The 27,206-nt window shown below is 43.9% G+C and overlaps 1 protein-coding gene across 3 annotated transcripts in view; it reads right to left on the bottom strand.

Moving 5' to 3' along the window:
- The window catches only part of atrnl1b (attractin-like 1b), a 1,082,183-nt gene that overhangs the window by 464,284 nt on the left and 590,693 nt on the right, over positions 1-27,206 (bottom strand). The window contains exon 25 of one of the 3 annotated variants that reach the window (XM_068052967.1): positions 4,195-4,261. The exons of the other annotated variants lie outside the window; for them this stretch is intronic. Coding sequence (XP_067909068.1) covers positions 4,238-4,261 — 24 coding nt within the window. The 3' untranslated portion in view covers positions 4,195-4,237. Of the gene's footprint in view, positions 1-4,194; positions 4,262-27,206 lie in introns of those variants that run through there. 3 annotated transcript variants of the gene reach the window in all.

Below are 27,206 nucleotides of genomic sequence, written 5' to 3'. Positions count from 1 at the left end.
AATTCTAGAGGAGAGACTGGATGACTGGTCTGTGTCTATTAACCGCCCTCTTACCAGCTGCTGGAAGAAGCACAGGGAAGCCAAGCAGCCATGGCTGCACAATATTGCTTCCAATCCCTGACAACTGCCTGGGCTCCACTTTGCAACTTCTCTACATTAAAACGCTTCAAAGGTACTTCATTCGCTGTGAAGTACTTTAGGATGTCCTGAGGACATATGAAGCTATGTTGCTCCCAGTTTGTTCACATAATATATTTTAGATCAGGATCTCACCATGAGGGAAACTATTCTCACACGATGCAAATTACAGCAGGTATGGTTGAGGGACCTGAGAACAAGACAGTTCTTTGCATTGTGGTTGTTGATAAAAATGTGACTGAGAAAGTTAGATATTGCCAGCTGAATGTAAAGGGTGTGCCATGTTAATAAGAGGATAAAGACTTCTTGAGCTACTTTTAAAACAAAATTGTTTATTGGTTCAGGATTTGAAAATACTCCCATGGGTGAAACCTTTTAGCCACTAGAGGGCCTCGATGACCAATGTGCAGTGACACATTCTCAATTGCACAAACATTAATGTGAACTGTTTCAAGTTCTCTTATGATGCAATACAAAATGGTAGCTATATAAATAAGTTTAGACATCATGGACCGAATTTTTAAAGCCCGCTAAAGGTGGGAGTGGGTATGGACAGAATTTGAAGATCGTGTTGTCGAAGTCGGCACTAGATCCTGCCGCCTCTGGAACACAAAGCCATTTTTAAAGGGAGGGAGGGTTTGACAACCCCGCCGCCTCCAATTAAGTTTCTTGAGCTTATTGTGGAGCTCATTACAGGCTTGTCAGCAGCAGCTTACAATTTTCAAAGGAGAGAAACATGGGAAATGTCATGTGGGGAACACAGCAAGGTGTACAAGTCATGAACACTGCAGGGGGCAATAAGGGCTTTGGGAAGGGCTGGTTTACATACTGCAGAGGCACAAAATAAAGCTCAGCTGCTCCAAAAGTGCCACAGAGTAGCCATTGCTGAAGCTGCAAGACGTGCTTTTCTAAGTGGCGAGTGGAGAGGGATGTGAGGCCGCTGGCATCATCGCTTGGGCAGCCGGGTTGGCAGGGGACAATCTGGTGAATGCACAAAGCCCAGCTGAAGGAGGTCAGATGGAAACATTGACATTGGACAGAGGAGCCAGGATGAGTTTCAGCAGATGGAACCTTCCAGACAGCAGGAGGCCAAGGTAGCACGGGGGGTGCTGCAAGGGGAAGAAGCCACTAAAAGTAGACATCGGGTCTACCGTCCAAGAGTCAGCGACCTGCAAATTGCAGAGCGCCAGTGCTGAAAGAGGCTGCGCCTATCCAGGCGGATGGTCGCGGACATTTGTGTTCTGATCACAAAGGCCTCACGGTCGCCATGGCAGTCCCCTACCTGCAGCCGCCAAAGTCATGGGCACCCTGCATTTCTGTGCAACCAGGTCATTCCAGTGATCAGCTATGGACCTAGGTGGTAACTCACAATCAGCAGCCCATCAGACAGCAGGCAGATCATGGATGCCATATTCCTGAGGGTGTGAGTCTGCATCCACTTTGACACAAATGGGCCAGCACAGGCACAGAGGGCTTTGTGCTTTGCTGCCATCGATGAACTGCCTCAGGTCCAGGGGGTCATCGATTGCACCCAATTAGCCATCAAGGCACTGACACACCAACCAGTCAGATTCCTCTGTGCAGCTGGTCGACAGCCATAGGAAGTGAATCTTGTAGGTCTGCGTCCAGTTCCCAGGCAGCTGTCATAACTCCTTTACCCTGTGAGAGTCCCGCACCACCTCAGGCCAACATCCAGACTCCTTGGGAGGCCGCTGGGGATAAGGATTATTCCTTAAGTAGGTGGCTTTGAAACCCACACATGGAAGGAGAGGGGCGCTACAACCAAAGCCATCTCCTAACACGAACCTGCATTGAACAGACCATTGACCTCCTGAAGATGTGCTTCTGTTGCCTTGACCGGTCAGGTGGTGTCCTCCAGTATGAGCCAGCCAGAGTGTCCTGTATCATGGTTATCTGCTTCACCCTGCACAAGATGATACTGGAAAGAGGCCTGGAGATGGATGAAGGAGGAGAAGCTGGAACGCCATTCCACCTTGGAAGAGGAGGAAGTGGGGTTCACTCAAGAGGTGGCTGGCCACCAGGCAGCGACAGACATCCGTCAATGTCGTCTCAGAGCTCAGGGTGAACTGCAGACTGGCATGGCAGCAAGGGCGATACTGATTGAGTAGCACTGCACCTGATTGTCCCCGACCACTTGCGGCTGAAGGCCCCTAAACTCATCGTTCACCATAGAGAGCTATTTTACTGTTATGACCCTTAACTGTGCGATCCCATTGGCAGCCATAAGCATGCAGATGGAGGGTTCCTACACCAACATTGTCCAACATCAAAAGGCATGGCCACACAGCACCATAGCAATCTCAGGGCCCCACATCCCCACCACCGGGCCCCACATCCCCACAATGTTATGTCACCCTTTTGAGATGAGACATTAACAACACACATGTCAGAATGGTGAAATGAAGAAATTATAACAGACAGATGTAGACAATAGCACCCAGGTGACCCCTTAAGTGAATTCAACACAGCATTCACTTCTACAGGGAGCTCCCCCTCTGGCAGAGAATGAGGTGGAGGCAGACTGTTCCCTCCGCTCTGCCACCTGCTGATATGCCGTGGCTTCCGTCCTCGTTTGGAGGTGCCCTTGGGAGCTCTTCTACAGGCTGCCGTGCCTGTGTCATAGCAGGGGCTGCCTCTGTCACAGGGCCCTGGCACCAAGATGGTCCTGAGTCAGAGGGGGTGAGGGGCCAAAGGGTGACGCTGGTGCCCACTGAGGGTGCCACCTTCGTCTGCCACTAGGACTGTCTCAGCTCTTTTCTGGCACTCTTGAATGGTGGATGCAGCCACCGACTGGGATGCAGCTATTATGCATTCCAAGCACCTTTGCACCATCAGCTTTACTCTTTGTGCACATCAGCGTGCTGCTCCTACAGCCTCTGAGTAGTGCTGCATTTGGCTCTCCAAGAGGTTGCCCAATTTCTCAATAGAGGAGTTCATGCGATCGAGTCCCTGGGACATGATGGAACACAAACACTGCATGGACTCCTCCATTGCCAGGATGAGAGGAGAAAGATTCATAAGTAGGCTGCCCTCCCTCATCTCTTCCAGCATGACATACATGAGAGCTGATATTCCCCTTAGTGATGTCCCCATCTTAATGGTGCCCCATATGTGAGGGTGCCTGCATCTCAGTGTAACGACCATTGACTAACTCCGACAATGTGAGGGAGAACTATGGACAATATGTGAGGTCAGTTCGTATGCATTCTAGTGCTTAGAGAGTTGGTGCCCAATGGACAGGATGCTGTTGGCCACTCACCTTACCAGACCGCAAGAGGTCATTGAACTTATTTCGACACTGGACCCAGGCCCTTCTCATGAGGCCCTGGCTGTTGATCTCCATGGGCACCACCATTCACGCCCTCTTGGTCTTGCTGGGCTGATTTCTTCTTCCTGAGGCCGGAGAAGAACAGCTCCCTCCTCTGTGAAACTCCATCAATGAGTGCCTCCAGGGAGACATCAGAGAAACAGGGTACTACCCGCAGATGCATGCCCACAGAGGCCTTCTGATCTTCCTGGTTCTGCATCATTAAAGACAATGGCAAGCCAGTCATGACTGCCGCCTGCCTTTTAAAATTTCCCTCAGTGACCTGTTTCCACCTCCAGTCACTTCTGGGGCCTCTAATTGCGCACCAGACTCACCAGTAGGCCAATTAAGTGATTCCCATTTGAAGATCAAGTCGGGTCAATGACACTGACACTGCACGGGGTCGGAACCTGGAAATATTTCAGGCATTGAGTTCCTGATCCCGTAACGAAAATCCTGGCCCATATGTAATTGTTTCAGGTCATATGAGGAGTCACTTGTTAATCCAAGAAAGGATACTTAGAGTATAAAAGCTGAAGTCATCATCTCTTGCTTTCTATTTATTCTAATATGTACATTTGTGCTTTCGTGGTTTCTCATCCCTATTTATCTATTTTCAGTTTCAAGTTATTGTTAAGAATTAAATGCAACAGATCTTAGAAAGGGACACATGTAATTTATTATTCTGGTTTCACTTCACACAAAGATGTCTTGCCTGTGCTTCAATCTGACAAGATTTTCCTCAATGCGGGAGCAGCTACCAATGAATTCTCAAGAGAATTTCTGATCTTCATTCTGCAAGCAAATAAGTTACTTTCAAAATCCATAACAGGGTAAGCTTTTTGCAGATGTTTATATGGGCCTTTCACGTATCACACTTCACAATTGTCAACTTCTCTTTGTTCTCTCCTCTACTTTCAACTTTCAAACATTTTCAATTTCACATTCTGTCCAAGAAAAGATGTATTTTTGTCTCTAACTAGAACTCATTTTGGAATTTCAAGTGAAATTTGTAAACTATCCTTTGGTGCAAAACTTTTCCAGTATCTTGTACCAGAGTTGATTTTCCTGCAGAAATTTCTGTGGCTCTCGGTAGAGATACAACTCTGGTTCAGTCTTGAAGAAAAATTCTTATGAAACTGTCACAATAATACAACAACTTTTTATCAAATATTTAACATACAGAGGAAAACACACATATTCTTTCTATTATTGTCTGTCTTGTATGTCCTGAGTCTAAAACTCAACAATGAAATTATAAACAAAAACAGAAAATGCTGAAATACTCAGCAGGTCAACCAGCATGACAGACCTGAAATGTAAACTCTACTTTGATCTATGAATTTAGTCATGACCTCTCACTGTTACATGCAAATTCACACTTTCCTCTTCACTGCAGATGTGACCATTTTGAATCCTTTCAAATACACATTACATTCTAGTTATAAGTCTGATTTGCATCTCCATTCTTAAAGCAGCAGCTCTGGGGTCCATAGTGACTTAGTTTGCATTCTTTGATATAAATTTCCAGATACCTATGTCATCTTACAGGAAGAAAGAGTAAGGCTTTTCTAAATGGTAAACCCTAAGATGACCATTATTGCTCTCCCCTCATTCAACCACCTCTTCCTTCTTCCATTACCATCATGTATAGGTGAACAGGGCTGTTTCAAAACTCTACCTTTCAAGTTTATTTGGAGGTTTTGAAAGTAACTCTTACTCTTCTTGCAGCTTTTCTCAGGGAAGCAGATCTTAATGATTCACCAGGCCAACACATAGGAATGGCTGAACATTGGATCATATGGACATAGGACCAGAGAGAGAGAGAAAAAACACAGCGGGAGCAGAGCTTTAAAAAGCGTGTCAAAAGGAAGAGAGAGTCGAAGACCAGAGAGACAGAGAGAGAGAGAGGGGGTATTTTAAGGGAGTAAAAACAGAGAGGAAAAAAAACAAAGTGACATCACAGGAAAACCGTAAGTTCATTGGTTGGTAAGTAACTGCTAGTTGAATTACCTATTTGTTGATTTCAGATTAAAGGTGAACAGGAGAAGTATTTTACAGATTAAAAACTAAAGGCCAGTCGGAAATTTAAAATATTAAAATTTAATTAAATAAAATAGAGATGCAGGGTCAGGTGATGTGTTGTACCTGCATGATATGGAAACTGGTAGACCCCATTGTGGTTCCTAGTGACCACATCCATAGCAAGTGTTGGCTGCTCGAGGAACTCCTGCTCAGAGTTGATGAGCTGGAGTCTGAGCTTCGGACAATGCGACACATCAGGGAGGGGGAAAGTTACCTGGACACTGTGTTTCAGGAGACAGTCACACCCCTTAGATTAACTACCTTGAATTTGGCCAGTGGTCAGGGACAGGAGGATGTGACTAATAGTGAGGCAGGTAGAGGGATCCAGGAGGTAGTGTTGCAGGGGCCTCAGTTCTTGTCCTTGTCAAACAGGTTTGAGATTCTTGCTCCCTGTGTGGACGAGAGCAGGGACTGGAGGGAGGATGAGCAAACTGACTATAGCACTGTGGTACAGGGAGCCATTTAAGTGGGGGGAGAAAAGAGAAATGTAGTCAAAATTGGGGATAGTATAGTTAGGGGCATATACACTGTTCTCCGTGGCCAGGATCGAGAGTCTCGAAGGCTGTGCTGCCTACCTGGTGCCAGGATTCAGGTTATCTCATCCGGGCTGCAAAGGAACTTAGAGTGGGAAGGGAAAGATCCAGTTGTCATGGTCCACATAGGTACCAACGATATAAGCAGAACAAGGATAGAGGTTCTGCTGAGGGAATATGAGCTGCTGGGGGCTAAATTAAAAAGCAGAACCAAAAAGGTAATAATCTCTGGATTACTACCTGAGCCACAAGCTAATTGGCACAGGGTCAAGAAGATAAAAGAGGTAAATGCGTGGCTCAAAGATTGGTGTGGGAGAAATGGGTTCGAATTCATGGGGCATTGGGACCAGGACTGGGGAAGGAGGGAGCTGTTCCGATGGGACGGGCTTCACCTGAATCATGATGGGACCAGAGCCCTGGCGAATCGCATAACTAGGTCTGTAGATAGTGCTTTAAACTAAATAGTGGGGGGGGGGGGGGGCGGCGGGCGGGGAGAGGGTTCAGTTGCATGGAAAATTAGAAAGTCAAAGTTAAAAGAGAAGGTAGGAGTGCAGGTTAGTGATGAGGCTGATTGTTACCAGAAAATAAAAGATAGGGACAGAACGTGTGAACGTCATATTGCACCAAGGAATCGTACAAGAGTAGGGAAATTTGATAATCGAACAAACTCAAAAGGTTTTGTATTTGAATGCATGAAGCATTCGGAATAAAATTAATGAGTTAACAGCACAAATAGAGATAAATGGGTATGACTTAGTGGCGATTACTGAGACGCGGTTGCAGGGAAACCAGGTTTGGGAATTGAATATCCAAGGGTATTCAATATTTTGGAAGGATAGGCAGGAAGGAAAAGGAGGTGTTGTAGCTTTGTTAGTAAAGGAAGAGATCAATGCTGTAGTGAGAAATGATATAGGCACTGGAGATCAAGACGTAGAATCAGTTTGGGTAGAAATAAGAAATAGCAAGGGAAAGAAATCCCTGGTGGGAGTAATCTATAGGTCCCCAAACCGTAGTTCTACAGTGGAGCACAATATAAACCAGGAACTACTGGGGGCTTGTAAGAAAGGTATGGCAATAATCATGAGTGATTTTAATATGCATATAGACTGGATTAATCAAATTGGCAAGGGTAGCCTCGAGGGAGAGTTCATTGAATGTATTAGACATTATTTTTTGGAGCAACATGTGGAACCAACCAGGGAACAGGTTATTCTAGATCTGGTATTATGTAATGAAGTGGGTAAAATTAATTCATGGGATGCGGGCGTCGCTGGCCAGGCCAGCATTTATTGCCCATCCCTAATTGCCCTTGAGGTGGTGGTGGTGAGCTGCCTTCTTGAACCGCTGCAGTCCATTTGGGGTAGGTATAGCCGCAGTGCTGATCGGAAGGGAGTTCCAGGATTTTGACCCAGTGACAGTGAAGGAACGGCGATATAGTTCCAAGTCAGGATGGTGTCTGCCCTTCTGCACTCTTCATTGAACCAGGGTCGGTCTCCTGGCTTGATGGTAATGGTAGAGTGGGGGATATGCTGGGCCATGAGGTTATTGATTGTGGTTGAGTAAAATTCTGCTGCTGCTGATGGCCCACAGCGCCTCATGGATGCCCAGTTTTGCATTGCTAGATCTGTTCGAAATCTATCCCATTTAGCACGGTGATAGTGCCACATAACATGATGGACGGTATCCTCAATGTGAAGGCGGGACTTCGTCTCCACAAGGACTGTGCGGTGATCACTCCTACCAATACAGGCATGGACAGAAGCATCTGCAGCAGGCAGATTGGTGAGGATGAGGTCAAGTATGTTTTTCCCTCGTGTTGGTTCCCCCACCACCTGCCGCAGACCCAGTCTAGCAGCTATGTCCTTTAGGACTCGGCCAGCTCGGTCAGTAGTGGTGCTATCGAGCCACTCTTGGTGATGGACATTGAAGTCCCCCATCCAGAGTACATTTTTTGCCCTCGCCACCCTCAGTGGTGTTCAACATGGTGGAGTACTGACTCATCAGCTGAGGGAGGACGGTAGGTGGTAATCAGCAGGAGGTTACCTTGCCCATGTTTGACCTGATGCCATGAGACTTCATGGGGTCCAGAGTCGATGCTGAGGACTCCCAGGGCAACTCCCTCCCTACTGTATACCACTGTGCCACCTCCTCTGGTGGGTCTGTCCTGCCGGTGGGACAGGACATACCCAGGGATGGTGATGGCAGCGTCTGGGACATTGTCTGTAAGGTATGATTCCGTGAGTATGACTGTGTCAGGCTGTTGCTCGACTATTCTGTGGGACAGCTCCCCCAACTTTGGCACAAGCCCCCAGATGTTAGTAAGGAGGACTTTGCAGGGTCGACAGGGCTGGGTTTGCCGTAGTCGTTTCCAGTGCCTAGGTCGATGCCGGGTGGTCCGTCTGGTTTCATTCCTTTTTATTGACTTCGTAGTGGTTAGGTACAACTGAGTGGCTTGCTAGGCCATTTCAGAGGGCATGTAAGAGTTAACAACATTGCTGTGGGTCTGGAGTCACATGTAGGCTAGACCAGGTAAGGACAGCAGATTTCCTTCCCTAAAGGACATTAGTGAACCAGATGGGTTTTTACAACAATCGACAATGGTTTCATGGCCATTAGACTAGCTTTTAATTCCAGATTTATTAATTAAATTCAAATTCCACCTTCTGCTGTGGTGGGATTTGAACCCATGTCCCCAGAGAAATACCTTGGGTCTCTGGGTTACTAGTCCAGTGATAATACCACTACGCCACCACCTAATTAATGTTCTCAAAGTTAAGGATCCTCTGGGGAAGAGTGATCATAGCATGCTAGAATTTCAAATTCAGTTTGAGGGCGAGAAACTGGAGTCCCACGCTAGCGTTCTGGAGTTAAACAAAGGTAATTACATAGGCATGTGGACAGATTTGGCCCTCATGGACTGGGCAGGAAGACTAAAAGGTCGGACAGTTGATGAGTAGTGGCAGATGTTTGAGATATTCAGTTCCTCCCAACTAAAATATATTCCAGAGAGGAAGAAAGATTGTAAGGGGGGAAAACAAATCCATGGCTAAGCAAGAAAGTTAAGGATAATATAAGGACAAAAACAATATAAAGGATAATATAAAGACAGGCTGGAAGATTGGGAAACTTTTAAAGATCAACAAAGGGTTACTAAAAAATAAAAAGAGCAAAGGTAAATTATTAAAGAAAACTAGTGCAACATATAAAAACGGATAGCAAAAGCTCCTATAAGTATATAAAAGGGAAGACAGTAGCAAAAGTGAATGTTAGTCCCTTGGAGGATGTGACTGGGGAGTTGATAGAGGGGAACATAGAAATGGCAGAGACACTAAATCAGTATTTTGCCTCAGTTTTCATGGTGGAGGACATTAGTACCTTCCCAATAGTAACAGGTAATGCAGAGGTTATAGAAAGGGAGGAACTTAGAACAATCATCATCACTAGGGAAAAAGTACTGAGCAAACTATTGGGATTGAAGGCAAACAACTCCCCAGGGCCTAATGGCTTACATCCTAGGGTCTTAAAGGAAGTGGCAGCAGAGATAGTGGATTCATTGGTTATAATATTCCAAAAATTCCCCGGATGCAGGGAAGGTTCCAGTGGATTGGAAAAATGCTGATATAATGCCCTTATTCAAAAAGGGAGGGAGGCAGAAAGTAGGAAACTAGACCAGTTAGTTTATCATCTGTCATTGGGAAATTGTTAGAATCCATTATTAAGGAACTAATAACAGGACATTTAGAAAGTCAAAACGCAATCCATCAGAGTCAGCATGGTTTTATGAAGGGTAAATTGTGTTTGACTAATTTGCTAGAGTTCTTCGAAGATTTAACAAATAAAGTGAATAATGGGGATCCTGTAGATGTAGTATATCTGGACTTCCAGAAGGCATTTGATAAGGTGCCGCAAAAAAGGTTAATATACAAGGTAAGATCACATGGGGTTAGGGGTAACTTATTAGCTTGGATAGAGGATTGGCTAACCAACAGAAAACAGAGTCAGGATAAATGGGTCCTTTTCTGGTTAGCAAGATGTAACTAGTGGGGTGCCACAGGGTTCGGTCCTCGAGCCCCAACTATTTACAATCCATATTAATTACTTGGATGTAGGGATAGAAGGTACTATAGCCAAATTTGCTGGTGACACCAAAATAGGTGGGATAGTAAGTTGCAATAAAGAAATCAAAAATTTACAAATGGTTTTGGATAGGTAAGGGTAAATGGGCCAAAATTTGGCAGATGAAGTTTAACGTGGATAAGTGTGAGGATATCCATTTTGGTCGGAAGAATAGAAAGGCAAATTATCATCTAAATGGAGAGCAACTTCAGGGTGCTTCGGTGCAGAGGGATCTGGCTGTCCTCGTGCATGAATCACAGAAAATTAGGATGCAGGTACAGCAGTTAATAAGGAAGGCAAATGGAATTTTGGCATTTATTGCTAAAGGAATAGAATATAAAAGTAGGGAAGTGTTGCTGAAACTGTACAAGGCATTATTAAGACCGCACCTGGAGTACTGCGTACAGTTTTGGTCCCATTACTTGAGGTGGGATGTAGTTGAATTGGAGGCAGTTCAGAGGAGGTTCACTAGATTGATTCCAGAAATGAGAGGTTTGTCATATGAAGAGACATTGAGCAGTTTAGACCTTTATTCTCTAGAGTTTAGAAGAATGAGAGAAAATCTAATTGAGTTTATATGATTAAGGGGATTGACAAATTAAACGTGGAGAGGATGTTTCCTCTGGCGGGGCAATCCAGAATGAGAGGTCATAGTTTTAGGATAAGGGGTAGCAGATTTAAAACAGAGATGAGGAGAAATTACTTCTCTCAAAGGGTTGTGAGCAAGGAAACTAGTCTATGCAGTCTGCTCTACATTGGGGAGACCAAATGCCAATTGTGTCACCACTTTGCAGAACATCTCTGTTCAGTCTGCAAACATTTCTCCGAGCTTCTGGTCGCCTGTTATTTTAATTCTCCAACTGTCCTCGACCTCCTACAGTTTTCCAATGAAGCTCAACGTAAGCGCAAGGAACAGCACTTAATTTTTCAATTCGGCACTTTACAAACTTCTGCACTCAACACAGAGTTCCACAATTTCAAACCATAACCTCTGTTCCCATTTTGTTTCCTTTTTCTTTGCAGGTTTCAGTTTTACTCTTTTTTTCTCCTTTCTCTTTTCGGACAGGAGCTGTTTGGCATTCTGCCATTCACACCTCCTCCAGATACATCTTTTGCTTCTTTACTTGTCCCATTACGATTCCCTTTGGCCTTGCACCACCAACCCTTTCATCTTTATCTCTCTGTCTTCCACCCTATCACAGACCTTCCCATTATTCTGATGAAGGGTCACTGACCTGAAACCTTAACTCTGCTTCTCTCTCCACAGATGCTGCCAGACCTGCTGAGTACTTCCAGAATTTCTTGTTTTTATTACAGACCTTCGCATTGTTCCTTTTCCACCGTTCCCCCTTTCACTTGCTTAAAACCTATTACATTTCTAACATTTCTCAGTTCTGACACGACACGAAAATTGGTGGTGTTGTAAATAGTGAGGAGGAAAGCCTTAGATTACAGGACGACATAGATGGGCTGGTAAGTTGGGCGGAGCTGTGGCAAATGGAATTTAATCCTGAGAAGTGTGAGGTGATGCATTTTGGGAGGACCAACAAGGAAAGGGAATATACAATGGATGGTAGGACCCTAGGAAGTACAGAGGGACCTTGGTGTACTTGTCCATAGATCACTGAAGGCAGCAGCACAGGTAGATAAGGTGATTAGGAAAGCAGATGGGATACTTTCCTTTCTTAGCTGAGGCATAGAATATAAGAGCCGGGAGGTTATGATGGAGCTGTATAAAATGCTAGCTGGGCCACAGCTGGAGTACTGTGTATAGTTCTGGGCACCACACTACAGGAAGGATGTGATTGCACTGGAGAGCATGCAGAGGAGATTCACCAGGATGTTGCCATAGCATTTCAGCTATGAAGAGAGACTGAAAAGGCTAGGGTAATTTTCCTTAGAGCAGAGAAGGCTGAGGGGAGATATGATTGAGGTATACAAAATTATGAGGGGCATTGATAGGTTAGATAGGAAGAAACTTTTTCCCTTAGCGGAGGAGTCAGTAACCAGGGGGCATAGATTTAAGGTAAGGAGCAGGAGGTTTAGAGGGGATTTGAGGAAAAAAAATTTCATCCAGAGGATGGTTGGAATCTGGAACGCACTGCCTGAAGAGGTGGTAGAGGCAGGAACCCTCACAACATTTAAGAAGTATTTCGATGAGCACTTGAAATGCCATAGCATACAAGGCTACGGGCCAAATGCTGGAAAATGGAATTAGAATAGTTAGGTGCTTGATGGCCGGCACAGACACGATGGGCCAAAGGGTCTGTTTCTATGCTGTATAACTCTATGACTCTCTATGACTATATGATGAAAGGTCATCAACCTGAAACATTAACTCTGGGGGCTAGATTGTACCCCGCCTCAGTCCTGTTTTGGAACCACAGCCGAAATCCACGGCAAGCAGCCAATTAACTGCTTGCTGTCGGGAACACTGTCCCTTTAAGGGACGAACTCCCGTCCCCAGAGCTGCCGGCCAATCGGAGGACCGGCAGCTCAACAGTACCAGCAGCGCCACCAGGAGTGGTGGCTACTGCCGGCACTGCTGGAGGCCTGCAGTAACGAAGATGTCAGAGACCCCGGGATCCAGGTAAGTGGGGTCACGGTCCCAAGGGCCAGTGAGGCAGTTCCTGGTGACGGGTTGCCGGGGAGGGTGAATTGACGAGGGTAGAGGGAGTGTTGCCGCAATAGTGGCCAACACCACTGTGGGGGGAGGTCTCCTTGGACCATGGATTGCCCCAAAGGAGGGCATTCCCCCCCAACACCACCCCGAGACCGCTAGGAGGTGGCCTGATCTCACCTGGAGGTTTCTCCATGTGGTGGCTGGCCCCTCTGATGTGAGTGAAATGGGTACAGAGGTGGGAAGCTGTCCTTAAGTGGCACTTAAGGGCCTCAACTGGACTCTGGGCGGATGGGTCTTTAGCCTTCCCCGCCCCAGATTAAATTCCATGGTGTCAGGAAGGCGACAGGCACCACCCCTGCCTTCCCTCTCAATTTGATAGCATCGTCCCACTCCCCGACACCTGCCTCTCTTCCCTATAGGGCTCATAAAATTCTGGCCTCTGTCTCTTGGGTAGTGCCTGACCTGCTGACAATATCCAGCAGTTTCTGTTTTTATTTCAGATTTTCAGCAGCTGCAATATTTTGCTTTTGCCTAAATACCTCTGCTAGAATTTCTTTTTTAAACTAGAACAAAACAAAAATTGATTCTGGATAGATGCTTAAAACCACATCGAAAGTGAAATCAGTCTGACAGCTTCATGGGAAACTGATGAAAAACCCACAAATTTTACTGCAAATAGTTGCAACTCTTCAACTTTTAAACTCTAAGCCTTAATAGTGACAAGGTAGACATTGAACATGAAGTTATGATGGCTTGTCCAGGACTAGATTTTGGATAGGAAGTTAAATGATATAGCAACAAATTTGGGATCAACGGGTGGTAGAGTAGAAGTATAGTTCAGTGTCATCAGTGCAAATGTGAAAACCATCCTCATTCTTCTGGATAATATTGCTGAGAGGTAATATTTTGGTGATTAATAGGAGACCAAGTGTGGCACAATAGGGTTTACTATGCAAGTACAATAAGGGGAAACAGTTTGAGCAGAATCAGCAACTGCTTTAAGACGAGTAAGAGTTGGATCACGACACAGCAATGTAACAGAGGTGGAACCAGACAAGACATGGTGGCAAGACAGTAGTCAACAGTTTCGAAATAGCAGATGGGTCAAGGAGGACAGAAGCAGAGTGAATTATAATCACAACTCACTGTTCAGATTGATTGAGGAGCCTTGATGCTTGAAAACAGAATGGAGGAAATACAAAGGTGATTGATGGAAGAGATGACCATGTGGATGGTAATGTTACTTTAAGGTGCCTTGGAAAGAAAGAGCAGATTGAAGACAAGAGCACTGGCTGTGAAAATTGAGGGCTCAGAGGTGGCCTTTTTATTGAGTATGACAATCGCAGTTTGAAAAAGGGGAGGGGTAATGCCTGAAGGAAGCCAAGGGTTGTTACCATCAGCAAGCATAGGGTTGAGAAACTTGGAAGTCAATAGAAGGAACAGGCAGTCAGTTCCATACAGAAAATTAATCTAATAAAATGGAGATGGGGGATAAGCAGCAGAGTGTAATGGCAGTGGGACTGGGTCTGGAGGAGAGGTTAGAAGTGTTTAGAGGAGACAGGCATGCAAGATGGCCTTAATTTTGGAAGCAAATAAGTCAATGAGCTTTTCAAATCTAGAATAAAAGGTGAGAGTGTAGAGTGTGGAAGGAGGCAGTGTTGTACTACTTCTGGTATTGACCAGTGAGGATTTCAAGTCAGTGTGGGAAGCCATTGGAAAGGGAGTTGGAAACGGTGTTGAGAGGGTTAGGAATTTTTTTTCTCCTCAAGGGGTAGAAAGAGAGTGCGGCAATTTCAAATGGATATGGGATATGTATGGAGGAAAAGATGATAATTGGTCCCAGTCCTGTGAGATATTATGGTGAGGCCTTATGTGCTAACAAGGTGGAGACTGCAGATGTCAATAGCAGAGCTTAAATTGAGGGTCATGATTGTGGGAGGATAGTAGACAGAATTTAGAGATGATAAGTCAAGTGCAATTAGAAGTTGTTGGAAGGCGAATAGCTGCATAGTCAACAGCTAAGTAAAGACAGGAGGGAAGACGTCACCATTTTTCTCATGGGGGGGGGGGGGGGGTTCTCTAGTGCAATAGAAAGAGATATGGATGTAAAAGTTGAAAGGTGGTAAGTGAGATTTGCAAAAGACGAAAGAATGCCAGAGGGGAGTTGGGACTGGCCAGAATGTAAGAGGCATCTGCTACACTGCCTTTAGATTTCCTTTTATATTTAAAAAAGGTTACATAAGCAAGCTTGATTCAGAAAAATAGGTCATTCAGCCATCAAGCCAGCTCCTTCTACATTCCATGCATGACCATCTCAAATTCCCACTACTCCATCTTATGACAGTCTCCACAAACTCTTCCAATTCAACCTGTGAATCATTTGATGTGTTAATATCTCTCAGAAATCCCCTTTCATGACAAGCATTGATTTAGTTCCATCCTAAACTTTTCCTACATATGTACTACAATTCTAATATTTTCAGCAAATCTATTTCTATTCAAAAATTCCTAAAATATTAAACAAAATACAACCGTTTGCTGAATCTTTATATCAGAGTTTAACTATTTGAATATTGGAACAAGCTCTTCCTTAAATTATACTGTTCTTGGCTTAAACGCTTCTGTCCAGCAGTACAGTGTACATCAATATTTCTTTCGAGAGAGAATTGTACTTGGTAATACAGTCAGATATAAAATCCAAATGTTGAACTCTAAAGGATTTTATAATTTAGTCAGACAAAGCAAGGTGAGATCAGAAAATATTGTATTCAGACATGGAATGTTGTAAGGTAATACCTGCATATAATTCACAAAACATACACAAGGCAAATAAAGCAATATTTAAGTTAAATTGTGCATTACTTCATTGGAATCTTTTAGAATAGACCAACAAAAAGATTCATAACATGCAAATACTAGATAATGACAGTTATTCAGTTGTAATTAACATACTTGTTCTTATATAATTGTTCTACTCAAGTAGTACAGTGAAAGCTGCCTTACCTTAATTATATTTCAAAGTATTACAATATTTATCATAGATGCATTCATTCTTTCAAATTGTTAAATACACAGGTCATATTTGTTCCAAAATGCAACTTGTACTAGAGTCAGAAGGTTGAGGGGTTCAACTTCCACATCAGGACTTGAATACATAATCTATAAGAACAGTTGCAGTATAGGACTGAGGGAATAAACCATTGTTAGAAGTGTTGCCCTTTGAATGAGATATTAAACCAAGGCCTCATCTGCATATTCTGGTGGCTCAGGTGGACAGCACTATTTGACTAGCAAGTTTTCTCCAGGTTTCCTAGCTGACATTCCTCTTTTAACCAATACCACCAAACGGGGATGAATTATCATCATTTAACTCTTTGTTGTATTGTTACGACCAAGGCAGGAGCAATGCACTGTTAATTCAGTTCCACCAGTCCACAGGTCATAGCATATTAAATAAAATTTCCCATCTACCAAAGAACAGCCAAATTAAACACTGCATTTTTCGCCCCCAGAATACAGCACACCAAACCAGTTTTCTTTAAGCACCAACATTAACAATTTACTGGAAAATAAATAATAGGTTTTAACTACTGAGATAAACCTACATATATATTATGTACATACGTATAGCTCTTAATGCCTTAACCCTCATGCACACACACATACATTCAAAAAGAAACCGATAAACTGGGGAAAGGATTTTTGATTTACAGCTGTTTCTTAGGAATAGAAGAAATAACAAAAATAATTGAGGTTCACATTCTCGTAGGATGTTTTCGGTATGGTGAGGTGTCCCAGAGTCAAATAGTCAGATGCCACTCCAAGTCTCTCCAGGCGACGTTGATGAACAGTCTGTGATGGGTAGGTGTTCATGTCAATTTAACGGCAGCAGACATCACATAGGTCTTCCATCAGGGGTGTAGCAATAGGTATGCTTGGGTTTTGAAGCAGCACTCTAGCAGTAGAAGAATTCTTCAGATTTCAGGATTTCTGCCACCTTTCAAATGCAGGATTTCTTTTCAAGAGCTGCAAGTCTTCTGTACAGAGAGGGGTAACACTTTTCTGGGTCTTTTCTCCCTTGCTCCAGGCAGTTCAAAGTAAGATTTCAAATACCTGCCCTTTGTCCAATTCAAAGGCTTTTTAAAGGGTTCCGGGTGAAAAAAGAACTTTCCTGAACATGGTCACATGTCCAGACACAGTGTCTCCCCCGGTTCAAAAGCTGCTCTTAAGAAAGGTCAAACCTTTGTGGTTTCCTTGAAACTGCTGGCCTTTCTGTCCTTGTACAAATATTCTTTGAACTGCTTCCAACTCATTTACATCTTTCCTTAAATAAGGAGACCAATACTGTACACAGTACTCCAGATGTGGTCTCACCAATGCCCTGTAGAGCTGAAGCATAACCTCCCTACTTTTGTATTTAATTCCCCTCGCGATAAATAACATTCTATTAGCTTTCCTAATTATGTGCTGTACCTGCATATTAACCTTTTGCGATTCATGCACTAGGACACCCAGATTCCTCTGCATCTCAGAGCTCTGCAATCTCTCACCATTTAGATAATATGCTTCTTTGTTATTCTTCCTGCCAAAATGGACAACATTGCATTTTCCCACATTACACTCCATCTGCCAGATTTTTGCCCACTCACTTAACCTATCTATAATCCCATTGTAGCCTCCTTATGTCCTCTTCACAACCTACTTTCCTACCTTTCTTTGTGTCATCAGCAAATTTAGCAACCATACCTTTGGTTCCCTCATCTAAGTCATTAATATAATTTGTAAAAAGTTGAGGCCCTAGCACAGATCCCTGTGGCACACCGCTTCCTACATCTTGCCAACCAGAAAACCATTTATGCCTATTCTCTGTTTCCTGTTAGCTAACCGATCTTCTATCCATGCCAAATATGTTATCCCCTACACCATGAGCTTTTATTTTTTGCACTAACCTTTGATGTGGCACCTTATCAAATGCCTTCTGGAAATCTAAGTACAATACATCCACTGGTTCCTCTTCATCCAAAGCACATGTAACGCCCTCAAAGAACTCCAATAAATTGGTTAAACATGATTTCCCTCTCTCCAAACCATGTTGACTGCCTGATTACTTTGAATTTTTCTAAGTGCCCTGCTATAACATCTCTAATAATAGCTTCTAACATTTTCCCTAAGACAGATGTTAAGCTAACTGGCCTGCAGTTTTCTGCTTTCTGCCTCCCTCCCTTTTTGAATAAAGGAGTTACATTCTCTATTTCCCAGTCTAGCGGAACCGTCCCTGAATCTAGGGAATTTTGGAAAATTAAAACTAATGTATCAACTATCTCACTAGCTACTTCTTTTAAACACAAGATAATATGTACACTGACTAGATCCTGCTTTACTCCTCCACCATGTCTCGTATACCCTTCACTGCCTTTGTTTTGTCCCACATTCATTTTAGGATAAGCCATAATTTTCCTCAGTTAAACTGTGAAAGTCTGAAGCCATCATCTTCAGCCCCTGGTTTAAAATCATATCTTGGGCAGTGATTTCATTCTCCTTCCCAGCTACGATCTCCAGTTGAACCAAACTGTGCAAATCTTTGGTGTCCTACATGAGCCAGAGTTGAGCTTCCAATACCATGTTCACTTCACCTCTGTAACACTACGTACTTTTGCTCCTGCTTACTAGATATGTTGCTAAGACTCTCAACCATGCCCATCACACCTCTAGACTCAACTTTTCCAAATGTTCCCCTAGCCAGTTTCTTTTCATGAGATGTGACATCACTGGCAAAGCCAACATTTATTGCTCATCTCTAATTGCCCTTAAGGTGGTAGTAGTGAGCTGCTTTCTTGAACCGCTGCAGTCCATGGGGGTAAGTACTCCCACAGTGCTGTTAGAGAGTTCCAGGATTTTGACCCAGTAACAGTGAAGGAGCAGTGATATACTTTCAAGTCAGGATGCTTTGTGACTAGGAGGGGAACTTGCAGTTGGGGGTACTGCACTTTTTCTTTGAGATGGTTACAGGTCACGGGTTTGGAAGGTGCTGTTGAAGGAGGCTTGGCGAGTTGTTGCAGTTCATTTGTAGATGGTACATGCCGTCGCCACTGTGCGCAAATTGCGGAGGGAGTGAATGCTTAAGGAGGATGGGTGCCAATCAAACGTGCTGCTTTGTCCTGGATGATGGCGAGTTTCTTGAGTGTTGTTGGAGCTGCACTCATCCAGGCAAGTGGACAGTATTCCATCACACTCCTGACTTGTGCCTTGTAGATGGGGGGAAGCCTTTAGGGAGAAAGGTGGTGAATGACTTGCTGCAAAATTCCCAGTCTCTGATCTGCTCTTCCAACCATGATATTTATATGGCCGGTGCAGTTAAGTTTCTGGTCAATGGTAACCCCCAGAATGTTGATGGTGGGGGAATTCAGTGATGACAATGCCGATCAATGTCAAGGGGAGATTATTAGATTCTGTCTTGTTGGAGACGGCATTGCCTGCCACTTGTGTGGCGTGAATGTTACTTGCCACTTATCAGCCCAAGCTGGTCTTGCTTCATGCGAGCACAGCCTACCTTCAGTATCTGAGAAAATGCGGATGGTACCGAACATTGTGCAATCACCAGTGAACCCTCCCATTTTTGACCTTATGTTGGAGGGAAAGTCATTGAAGAAGCACTGACGATGACTGGACTGAGGAACTCCAAAAGCCATGTCCTGGGGCTGAGATGATTGGCCTCCAAGAACTAGCACCATCTTCCTTAGTGTAAAGTATGATTCCAACCAGTGGAGAGTTTTCCCCGATTCCCACTGACTTCAATTTTGTTAATGAACCTTGATGCCACACTCAGTCAAATGCTGTCTTAATGCCAAAAGCAGTCACTTTCACCTCACCTCTGGAATTCAGCTCTTTTGTCCATCTTTGACCCAGGCAGTAGTGATGTCTGGAGCCCCTGACTGTCTCCAAACTGAGCATCAGTGAGCAGGTTATTGGTGAATAAATGCCATTTGAAAACACTGTCAACCAGACCTTCCATCACTTTGATTATGATTGAGAGTAGACTGATGGGGTGGTAATTGGCCAGATTGGATTTGTCCTGCTTTTTGTGGACACAGCATACTGGGACAGTTTTCCACATTGCCGGGTAGAAGCCAGTGTTGTAGAAGTACTGGAACAGCTTGGTTTGGGGCATGGCTAGTTTTGGAGTACAAGTCTTCAATACAACAGTTGGGATGTTATCAGGACCCGAGCAATTGCTATAGCTAGTGCCTTCAGCCATTTCTCGATATTAGGTAGAGTTAATCGAATTGGCTGAAGATTGGCACTTGTGATGCTGGGGACCTCAGGAGGAAGCCAATGTTAAATTCCAAAAAACTTGTTATGGCAGCATAATGCTGGAACCTATATTTACTCAGTTTCATATTTATTGTGCAGAATAAAATGATTACAAACATGGAGCTCCTCACTCAAACCCTCCACCAGTCTCAGTGAGTGTCTGCTTTCAGTGCTCAACTCAGACCCCAATTAACACCTTTCACCTGCATATCATCAAACCATTGACACAGAATTAACAGATTAACAGATTCCCTTCTTTCTTGTACAACTTGGATTAACATGCTCAAACAACATTTTAAAATAGATTCCATATTAGGGTTAGGGTATTAACGTTTCAAAAATAACTCAAAAATAAATTCCATATTGAGTACAAAGTATTACATTGTGAGATGCCCCTCTTCTAGCACCCCCTAACAATTTCCTTGTACTAGCATTTATTTTTGTGAAACAATCAGATAGTTGATCACCTACATCTACCCATTTAAGTTTGGAGATTTCTTTTCTCTCCAGCATTTGTTTCAATCCAGCAAGGTCAATACATAGTCTTTTCTCACTCACAATTTTTATAGAGCGTATATTATCCCACAAAGAACATAACATTCAATGGGTATCCTATCTTCAGTATGTTCCTTGTTCAGAATTTCACCCAAAATGTTTGACAAATAGAACCCCATATCCACTGCCTGCACAATTCCCAGTGTTTCCGCAGCTAACATGCTTTCAATGATCCATTTTATTTTCTTAGTTTCCCAAGCTAAAGGACAACATTTCCCATTTTCACCCATCAGAGATATTATGAAGCCAGCTGCACTCGAATGCCCATCAGCAATGTTAGCATGTGAAGCATTTGCAGCAGCTTTTTCGGGAGCAGAGAGTGAGCGAGTGAGCAGCTGGGAAGGTCAGTTTGAAAGTAAATTTAATTTCCTTTTGTTTTTCGGCGGAGGCCAGGGGGCTGCTGGGTAAGTAAAACACTATATATTTGGGCGGTTTAAAATAACTTTCCTTTCATTGCAGCAGCTTTTTCGGGAGCAGAGAGTGAGCGAGTGAGCAGCTGGGAAGGTCAGTTTGAAAGTAAATTTAATTTCCTTTTATTTTTCGGCAGAGGCCAGGGGGCTGCTGGGTAAGTAAAACACTATATATTTGGGCGGTTTAAAATAACTTTCCTTTCATTGCAGCAGCGTTTTCGGGAGCAGAGAGTGAGCAGCTGGGAAGGTCAGTTTGAAAGTAAATTTAATTTCCTTTTGTTTTTCGGCGGAGGCCAGGGGGCTGCTGGGTAAGTAAAACACTATATATTTGGGCGGTTTAAAATAACATTCCTTTCATTGCAGCAGCTTTTTCGGGAGCAGAGAGTGAGCGAGTGAGCAGCTGGGAAGGTCAGTTTGAAAGTAAATTTAATTTCCTTTTGTTTTTCGGCGGAGGCCAGGGGGCTGCTGGGTAAGTAAAACACTATATATTTGGGCGGTTTAAAATAACTTTCCTTTCATTGCAGTAGCTTTTTCGGGAGCAGAGAGTGAGCGAGTGAGCAGCTGGGAAGGTCAGTTTGAAAGTAAATTTAATTTCCTTTTGTTTTTCGGCGGAGGCCAGGGGGCTGCTGGGTAAGTAAAACACTATATATTTGGGCGGTTTAAAATAACTTTCCTTTCATTGCAGCAGCTTTTTCGGGAGCAGAGAGTGAGCGAGTGAGCAGCTGGGAAGGTCAGTTTGAAAGTAAATTTAATTTCCTTTTGTTTTTCGGCGGAGGCCAGGGGGCTGCTGGGTAAGTAAAACACTATATATTTGGGCGGTTTAAAATAACTTTCCTTTCATTGCAGCAGCTTTTTCGGGAGCAGAGAGTGAGCAGCTGGGAAGGTCAGTTTGAAAGTAAATTTAATTTCCTTTTGTTTTTCGGCGGAGGCCAGGGGACTGCTGGGTAAGTAAAACACTATATATTTGGGCGGTTTAAAATAACTTTCCTTTCATTGCAGCAGCTTTTTCGGGAGCAGAGAGTGAGCGAGTGAGCAGCTGGGAAGGTCAGTTTGAAAGTAAATTTAATTTCCTTTTGTTTTTCGGCGGAGGCCAGGGGGCTGCTGGGTAAGTAAAACACTATATATTTGGGCGGTTTAAAATAACTTTCCTTTCATTGCAGCAGCTTTTTCGGGAGCAGAGAGTGAGCAGCTGGGAAGGTCAGTTTGAAAGTAAATTTAATTTCCTTTTGTTTTTCGGCGGAGGCCAGGGGGCTGCTGGGTAAGTAAAACACTATATATTTGGGCGGTTTAAAATAACTTTCCTTTCATTGCAGCAGCTTTTTCGGGAGCAGAGAGTGAGCGAGTGAGCAGCTGGGAAGGTCAGTTTGAAAGTAAATTTAATTTCCTTTTGTTTTTCGGCGGAGGCCAGGGGGCTGCTGGGTAAGTAAAACACTATATATTTGGGCGGTTTAAAATAACTTTCCTTTCATTGCAGCAGCTTTTTCGGGAGCAGAGAGTGAGCGAGTGAGCAGCTGGGAAGGTCAGTTTGAAAGTAAATTTAATTTCCTTTTGTTTTTCGGCGGAGGCCAGGGGGCTGCTGGGTAAGTAAAACACTATATATTTGGGCGGTTTAAAATAACTTTCCTTTCATTGCAGCAGCTTTTTCGGGAGCAGAGAGTGAGCAGCTGGGAAGGTCAGTTTGAAAGTAAATTTAATTTCCTTTTGTTTTTCGGCGGAGGCCAGGGGGCTGCTGGGTAAGTAAAACACTATATATTTGGGCGGTTTAAAATAACTTTCCTTTCATTGCAGCAGCTTTTTCGGGAGCAGAGAGTGAGCGAGTGAGCAGCTGGGAAGGTCAGTTTGAAAGTAAATTTAATTTCCTTTTGTTTTTCGGCGGAGGCCAGGGGGCTGCTGGGTAAGTAAAACACTATATATTTGGGCGGTTTAAAATAACTTTCCTTTCATTGCAGCAGCTTTTTCGGGAGCAGAGAGTGAGCGAGTGAGCAGCTGGGAAGGTCAGTTTGAAAGTAAATTTAATTTCCTTTTGTTTTTCGGCGGAGGCCAGGGGGCTGCTGGGTAAGTAAAACACTATATATTTGGGCGGTTTAAAATAACTTTCCTTTCATTGCAGCAGCTTTTTCGGGAGCAGAGAGTGAGCAGCTGGGAAGGTCAGTTTGAAAGTAAATTTAATTTCCTTTTGTTTTTCGGCGGAGGCCAGGGGGCTGCTGGGTAAGTAAAACACTATATATTTGGGCAGTTTAAAATAACTTTCCTTTCATTGCAGCAGCTTTTTCGGGAGCAGAGAGTGAGCGAGTGAGCAGCTGGGAAGGTCAGTTTGAAAGTAAATTTAATTTCCTTTTGTTTTTCGGCGGAGGCCAGGGGGCTGCTGGGTAAGTAAAACACTATATATTTGGGCGGTTTAAAATAACTTTCCTTTCATTGCAGCAGCTTTTTCGGGAGCAGAGAGTGAGCGAGTGAGCAGCTGGGAAGGTCAGTTTGAAAGTAAATTTAATTTCCTTTTGTTTTTCGGCGGAGGCCAGGGGGCTGCTGGGTAAGTAAAACACTATATATTTGGGCGGTTTAAAATAACTTTCCTTTCATTGCAGCAGCTTTTTCGGGAGCAGAGAGTGAGCGAGTGAGCAGCTGGGAAGGTCAGTTTGAAAGTAAATTAAATTTCCTTTTGTTTTTCGGCGGAGGCCAGGGGGCTGCTGGGTAAGTAAAACACTATATATTTGGGCGGTTTAAAATAACTTTCCTTTCATTGCAGCAGCTTTTTCGGGAGCAGAGAGTGAGCAGCTGGGAAGGTCAGTTTGAAAGTAAATTTAATTTCCTTTTGTTTTTCGGCGGAGGCCAGGGGGCTGCTGGGTAAGTAAAACACTATATATTTGGGCGGTTTAAAATAACTTTCCTTTCATTGCAGCAGCTTTTTCGGGAGCAGAGAGTGAGCGAGTGAGCAGCTGGGAAGGTCAGTTTGAAAGTAAATTAAATTTCCTTTTGTTTTTCGGCGGAGGCCAGGGGGCTGCTGGGTAAGTAAAACACTATATATTTGGGCAGTTTAAAATAACTTTCCTTTCATTGCAGCAGCTTTTTCGGGAGCAGAGAGTGAGCGAGTGAGCAGCTGGGAAGGTCAGTTTGAAAGTAAATTTAATTTCCTTTTGTTTTTCGGCGGAGGCCAGGGGGCTGCTGGGTAAGTAAAACACTATATATTTGGGCGGTTTAAAATAACTTTCCTTTCATTGCAGCAGCTTTTTCGGGAGCAGAGAGTGAGCAGCTGGGAAGGTCAGTTTGAAAGTAAATTTAATTTCCTTTTGTTTTTCGGCGGAGGCCAGGGGGCTGCTGGGTAAGTAAAACACTATATATTTGGGCAGTTTAAAATAACTTTCCTTTCATTGCAGCAGCTTTTTCGGGAGCAGAGAGTGAGCGAGTGAGCAGCTGGGAAGGTCAGTTTGAAAGTAAATTTAATTTCCTTTTGTTTTTCGGCGGAGGCCAGGGGGCTGCTGGGTAAGTAAAACACTATATATTTGGGCGGTTTAAAATAACTTTCCTTTCATTGCAGCAGCTTTTTCGGGAGCAGAGAGTGAGCGAGTGAGCAGCTGGGAAGGTCAGTTTGAAAGTAAATTTAATTTCCTTTTGTTTTTCGGCGGAGGCCAGGGGGCTGCTGGGTAAGTAAAACACTATATATTTGGGCGGTTTAAAATAACTTTCCTTTCATTGCAGCAGCTTTTTCGGGAGCAGAGAGTGAGCGAGTGAGCAGCTGGGAAGGTCAGTTTGAAAGTAAATTAAATTTCCTTTTGTTTTTCGGCGGAGGCCAGGGGGCTGCTGGGTAAGTAAAACACTATATATTTGGGCGGTTTAAAATAACTTTCCTTTCATTGCAGCAGCTTTTTCGGGAGCAGAGAGTGAGCAGCTGGGAAGGTCAGTTTGAAAGTAAATTTAATTTCCTTTTGTTTTTCGGCGGAGGCCAGGGGGCTGCTGGGTAAGTAAAACACTATATATTTGGGCGGTTTAAAATAACTTTCCTTTCATTGCAGCAGCTTTTTCGGGAGCAGAGAGTGAGCGAGTGAGCAGCTGGGAAGGTCAGTTTGAAAGTAAATTAAATTTCCTTTTGTTTTTCGGCGGAGGCCAGGGGGCTGCTGGGTAAGTAAAACACTATATATTTGGGCAGTTTAAAATAACTTTCCTTTCATTGCAGCAGCTTTTTCGGGAGCAGAGAGTGAGCGAGTGAGCAGCTGGGAAGGTCAGTTTGAAAGTAAATTTAATTTCCTTTTGTTTTTCGGCGGAGGCCAGGGGGCTGCTGGGTAAGTAAAACACTATATATTTGGGCGGTTTAAAATAACTTTCCTTTCATTGCAGCAGCTTTTTCGGGAGCAGAGAGTGAGCAGCTGGGAAGGTCAGTTTGAAAGTAAATTTAATTTCCTTTTGTTTTTCGGCGGAGGCCAGGGGGCTGCTGGGTAAGTAAAACACTATATATTTGGGCAGTTTAAAATAACTTTCCTTTCATTGCAGCAGCTTTTTCGGGAGCAGAGAGTGAGCGAGTGAGCAGCTGGGAAGGTCAGTTTGAAAGTAAATTTAATTTCCTTTTGTTTTTCGGCGGCGGCCAGGGGGCTGCTGGGTAAGTAAAACACTATATATTTGGGCGGTTTAAAATAACTTTCCTTTCATTGCAGCAGCTTTTTCGGGAGCAGAGAGTGAGCGAGTGAGCAGCTGGGAAGGTCAGTTTGAAAGTAAATTTAATTTCCTTTTGTTTTTCGGCGGAGGCCAGGGGGCTGCTGGGTAAGTAAAACACTATATATTTGGGCAGTTTAAAATAACTTTCCTTTCATTGCAGCAGCTTTTTCGGGAGCAGAGAGTGAGCGAGTGAGCAGCTGGGAAGGTCAGTTTGAAAGTAAATTAAATTTCCTTTTGTTTTTCGGCGGAGGCCAGGGGGCTGCTGGGTAAGTAAAACACTATATATTTGGGCGGTTTAAAATAACTTTCCTTTCATTGCAGCAGCTTTTTCGGGAGCAGAGAGTGAGCAGCTGGGAAGGTCAGTTTGAAAGTAAATTTAATTTCCTTTTGTTTTTCGGCGGAGGCCAGGGGGCTGCTGGGTAAGTAAAACACTATATATTTGGGCGGTTTAAAATAACTTTCCTTTCATTGCAGCAGCTTTTTCGGGAGCAGAGAGTGAGCGAGTGAGCAGCTGGGAAGGTCAGTTTGAAAGTAAATTAAATTTCCTTTTGTTTTTCGGCGGAGGCCAGGGGGCTGCTGGGTAAGTAAAACACTATATATTTGGGCAGTTTAAAATAACTTTCCTTTCATTGCAGCAGCTTTTTCGGGAGCAGAGAGTGAGCGAGTGAGCAGCTGGGAAGGTCAGTTTGAAAGTAAATTTAATTTCCTTTTGTTTTTCGGCGGAGGCCAGGGGGCTGCTGGGTAAGTAAAACACTATATATTTGGGCGGTTTAAAATAACTTTCCTTTCATTGCAGCAGCTTTTTCGGGAGCAGAGAGTGAGCAGCTGGGAAGGTCAGTTTGAAAGTAAATTTAATTTCCTTTTGTTTTTCGGCGGAGGCCAGGGGGCTGCTGGGTAAGTAAAACACTATATATTTGGGCAGTTTAAAATAACTTTCCTTTCATTGCAGCAGCTTTTTCGGGAGCAGAGAGTGAGCGAGTGAGCAGCTGGGAAGGTCAGTTTGAAAGTAAATTTAATTTCCTTTTGTTTTTCGGCGGAGGCCAGGGGGCTGCTGGGTAAGTAAAACACTATATATTTGGGCGGTTTAAAATAACTTTCCTTTCATTGCAGCAGCTTTTTCGGGAGCAGAGAGTGAGCGAGTGAGCAGCTGGGAAGGTCAGTTTGAAAGTAAATTTAATTTCCTTTTGTTTTTCGGCGGAGGCCAGGGGGCTGCTGGGTAAGTAAAACACTATATATTTGGGCAGTTTAAAATAACTTTCCTTTCATTGCAGCAGCTTTTTCGGGAGCAGAGAGTGAGCGAGTGAGCAGCTGGGAAGGTCAGTTTGAAAGTAAATTTAATTTCCTTTTGTTTTTCGGCGGAGGCCAGAGGGCTGCTGGGTAAGTAAAACACTATATATTTGGGCGGTTTCTGAACCCGAGACACCACACTTGTTGTGTCTCCCACCCGCCCTCCTCCTCTA

Source organism: Heterodontus francisci, chromosome 20, assembly GCF_036365525.1.
Source record: "Heterodontus francisci isolate sHetFra1 chromosome 20, sHetFra1.hap1, whole genome shotgun sequence".
NCBI lineage: Eukaryota > Metazoa > Chordata > Chondrichthyes > Heterodontiformes > Heterodontidae > Heterodontus > Heterodontus francisci.
This window is presented reverse-complemented; position numbering and strand designations above follow the sequence as displayed.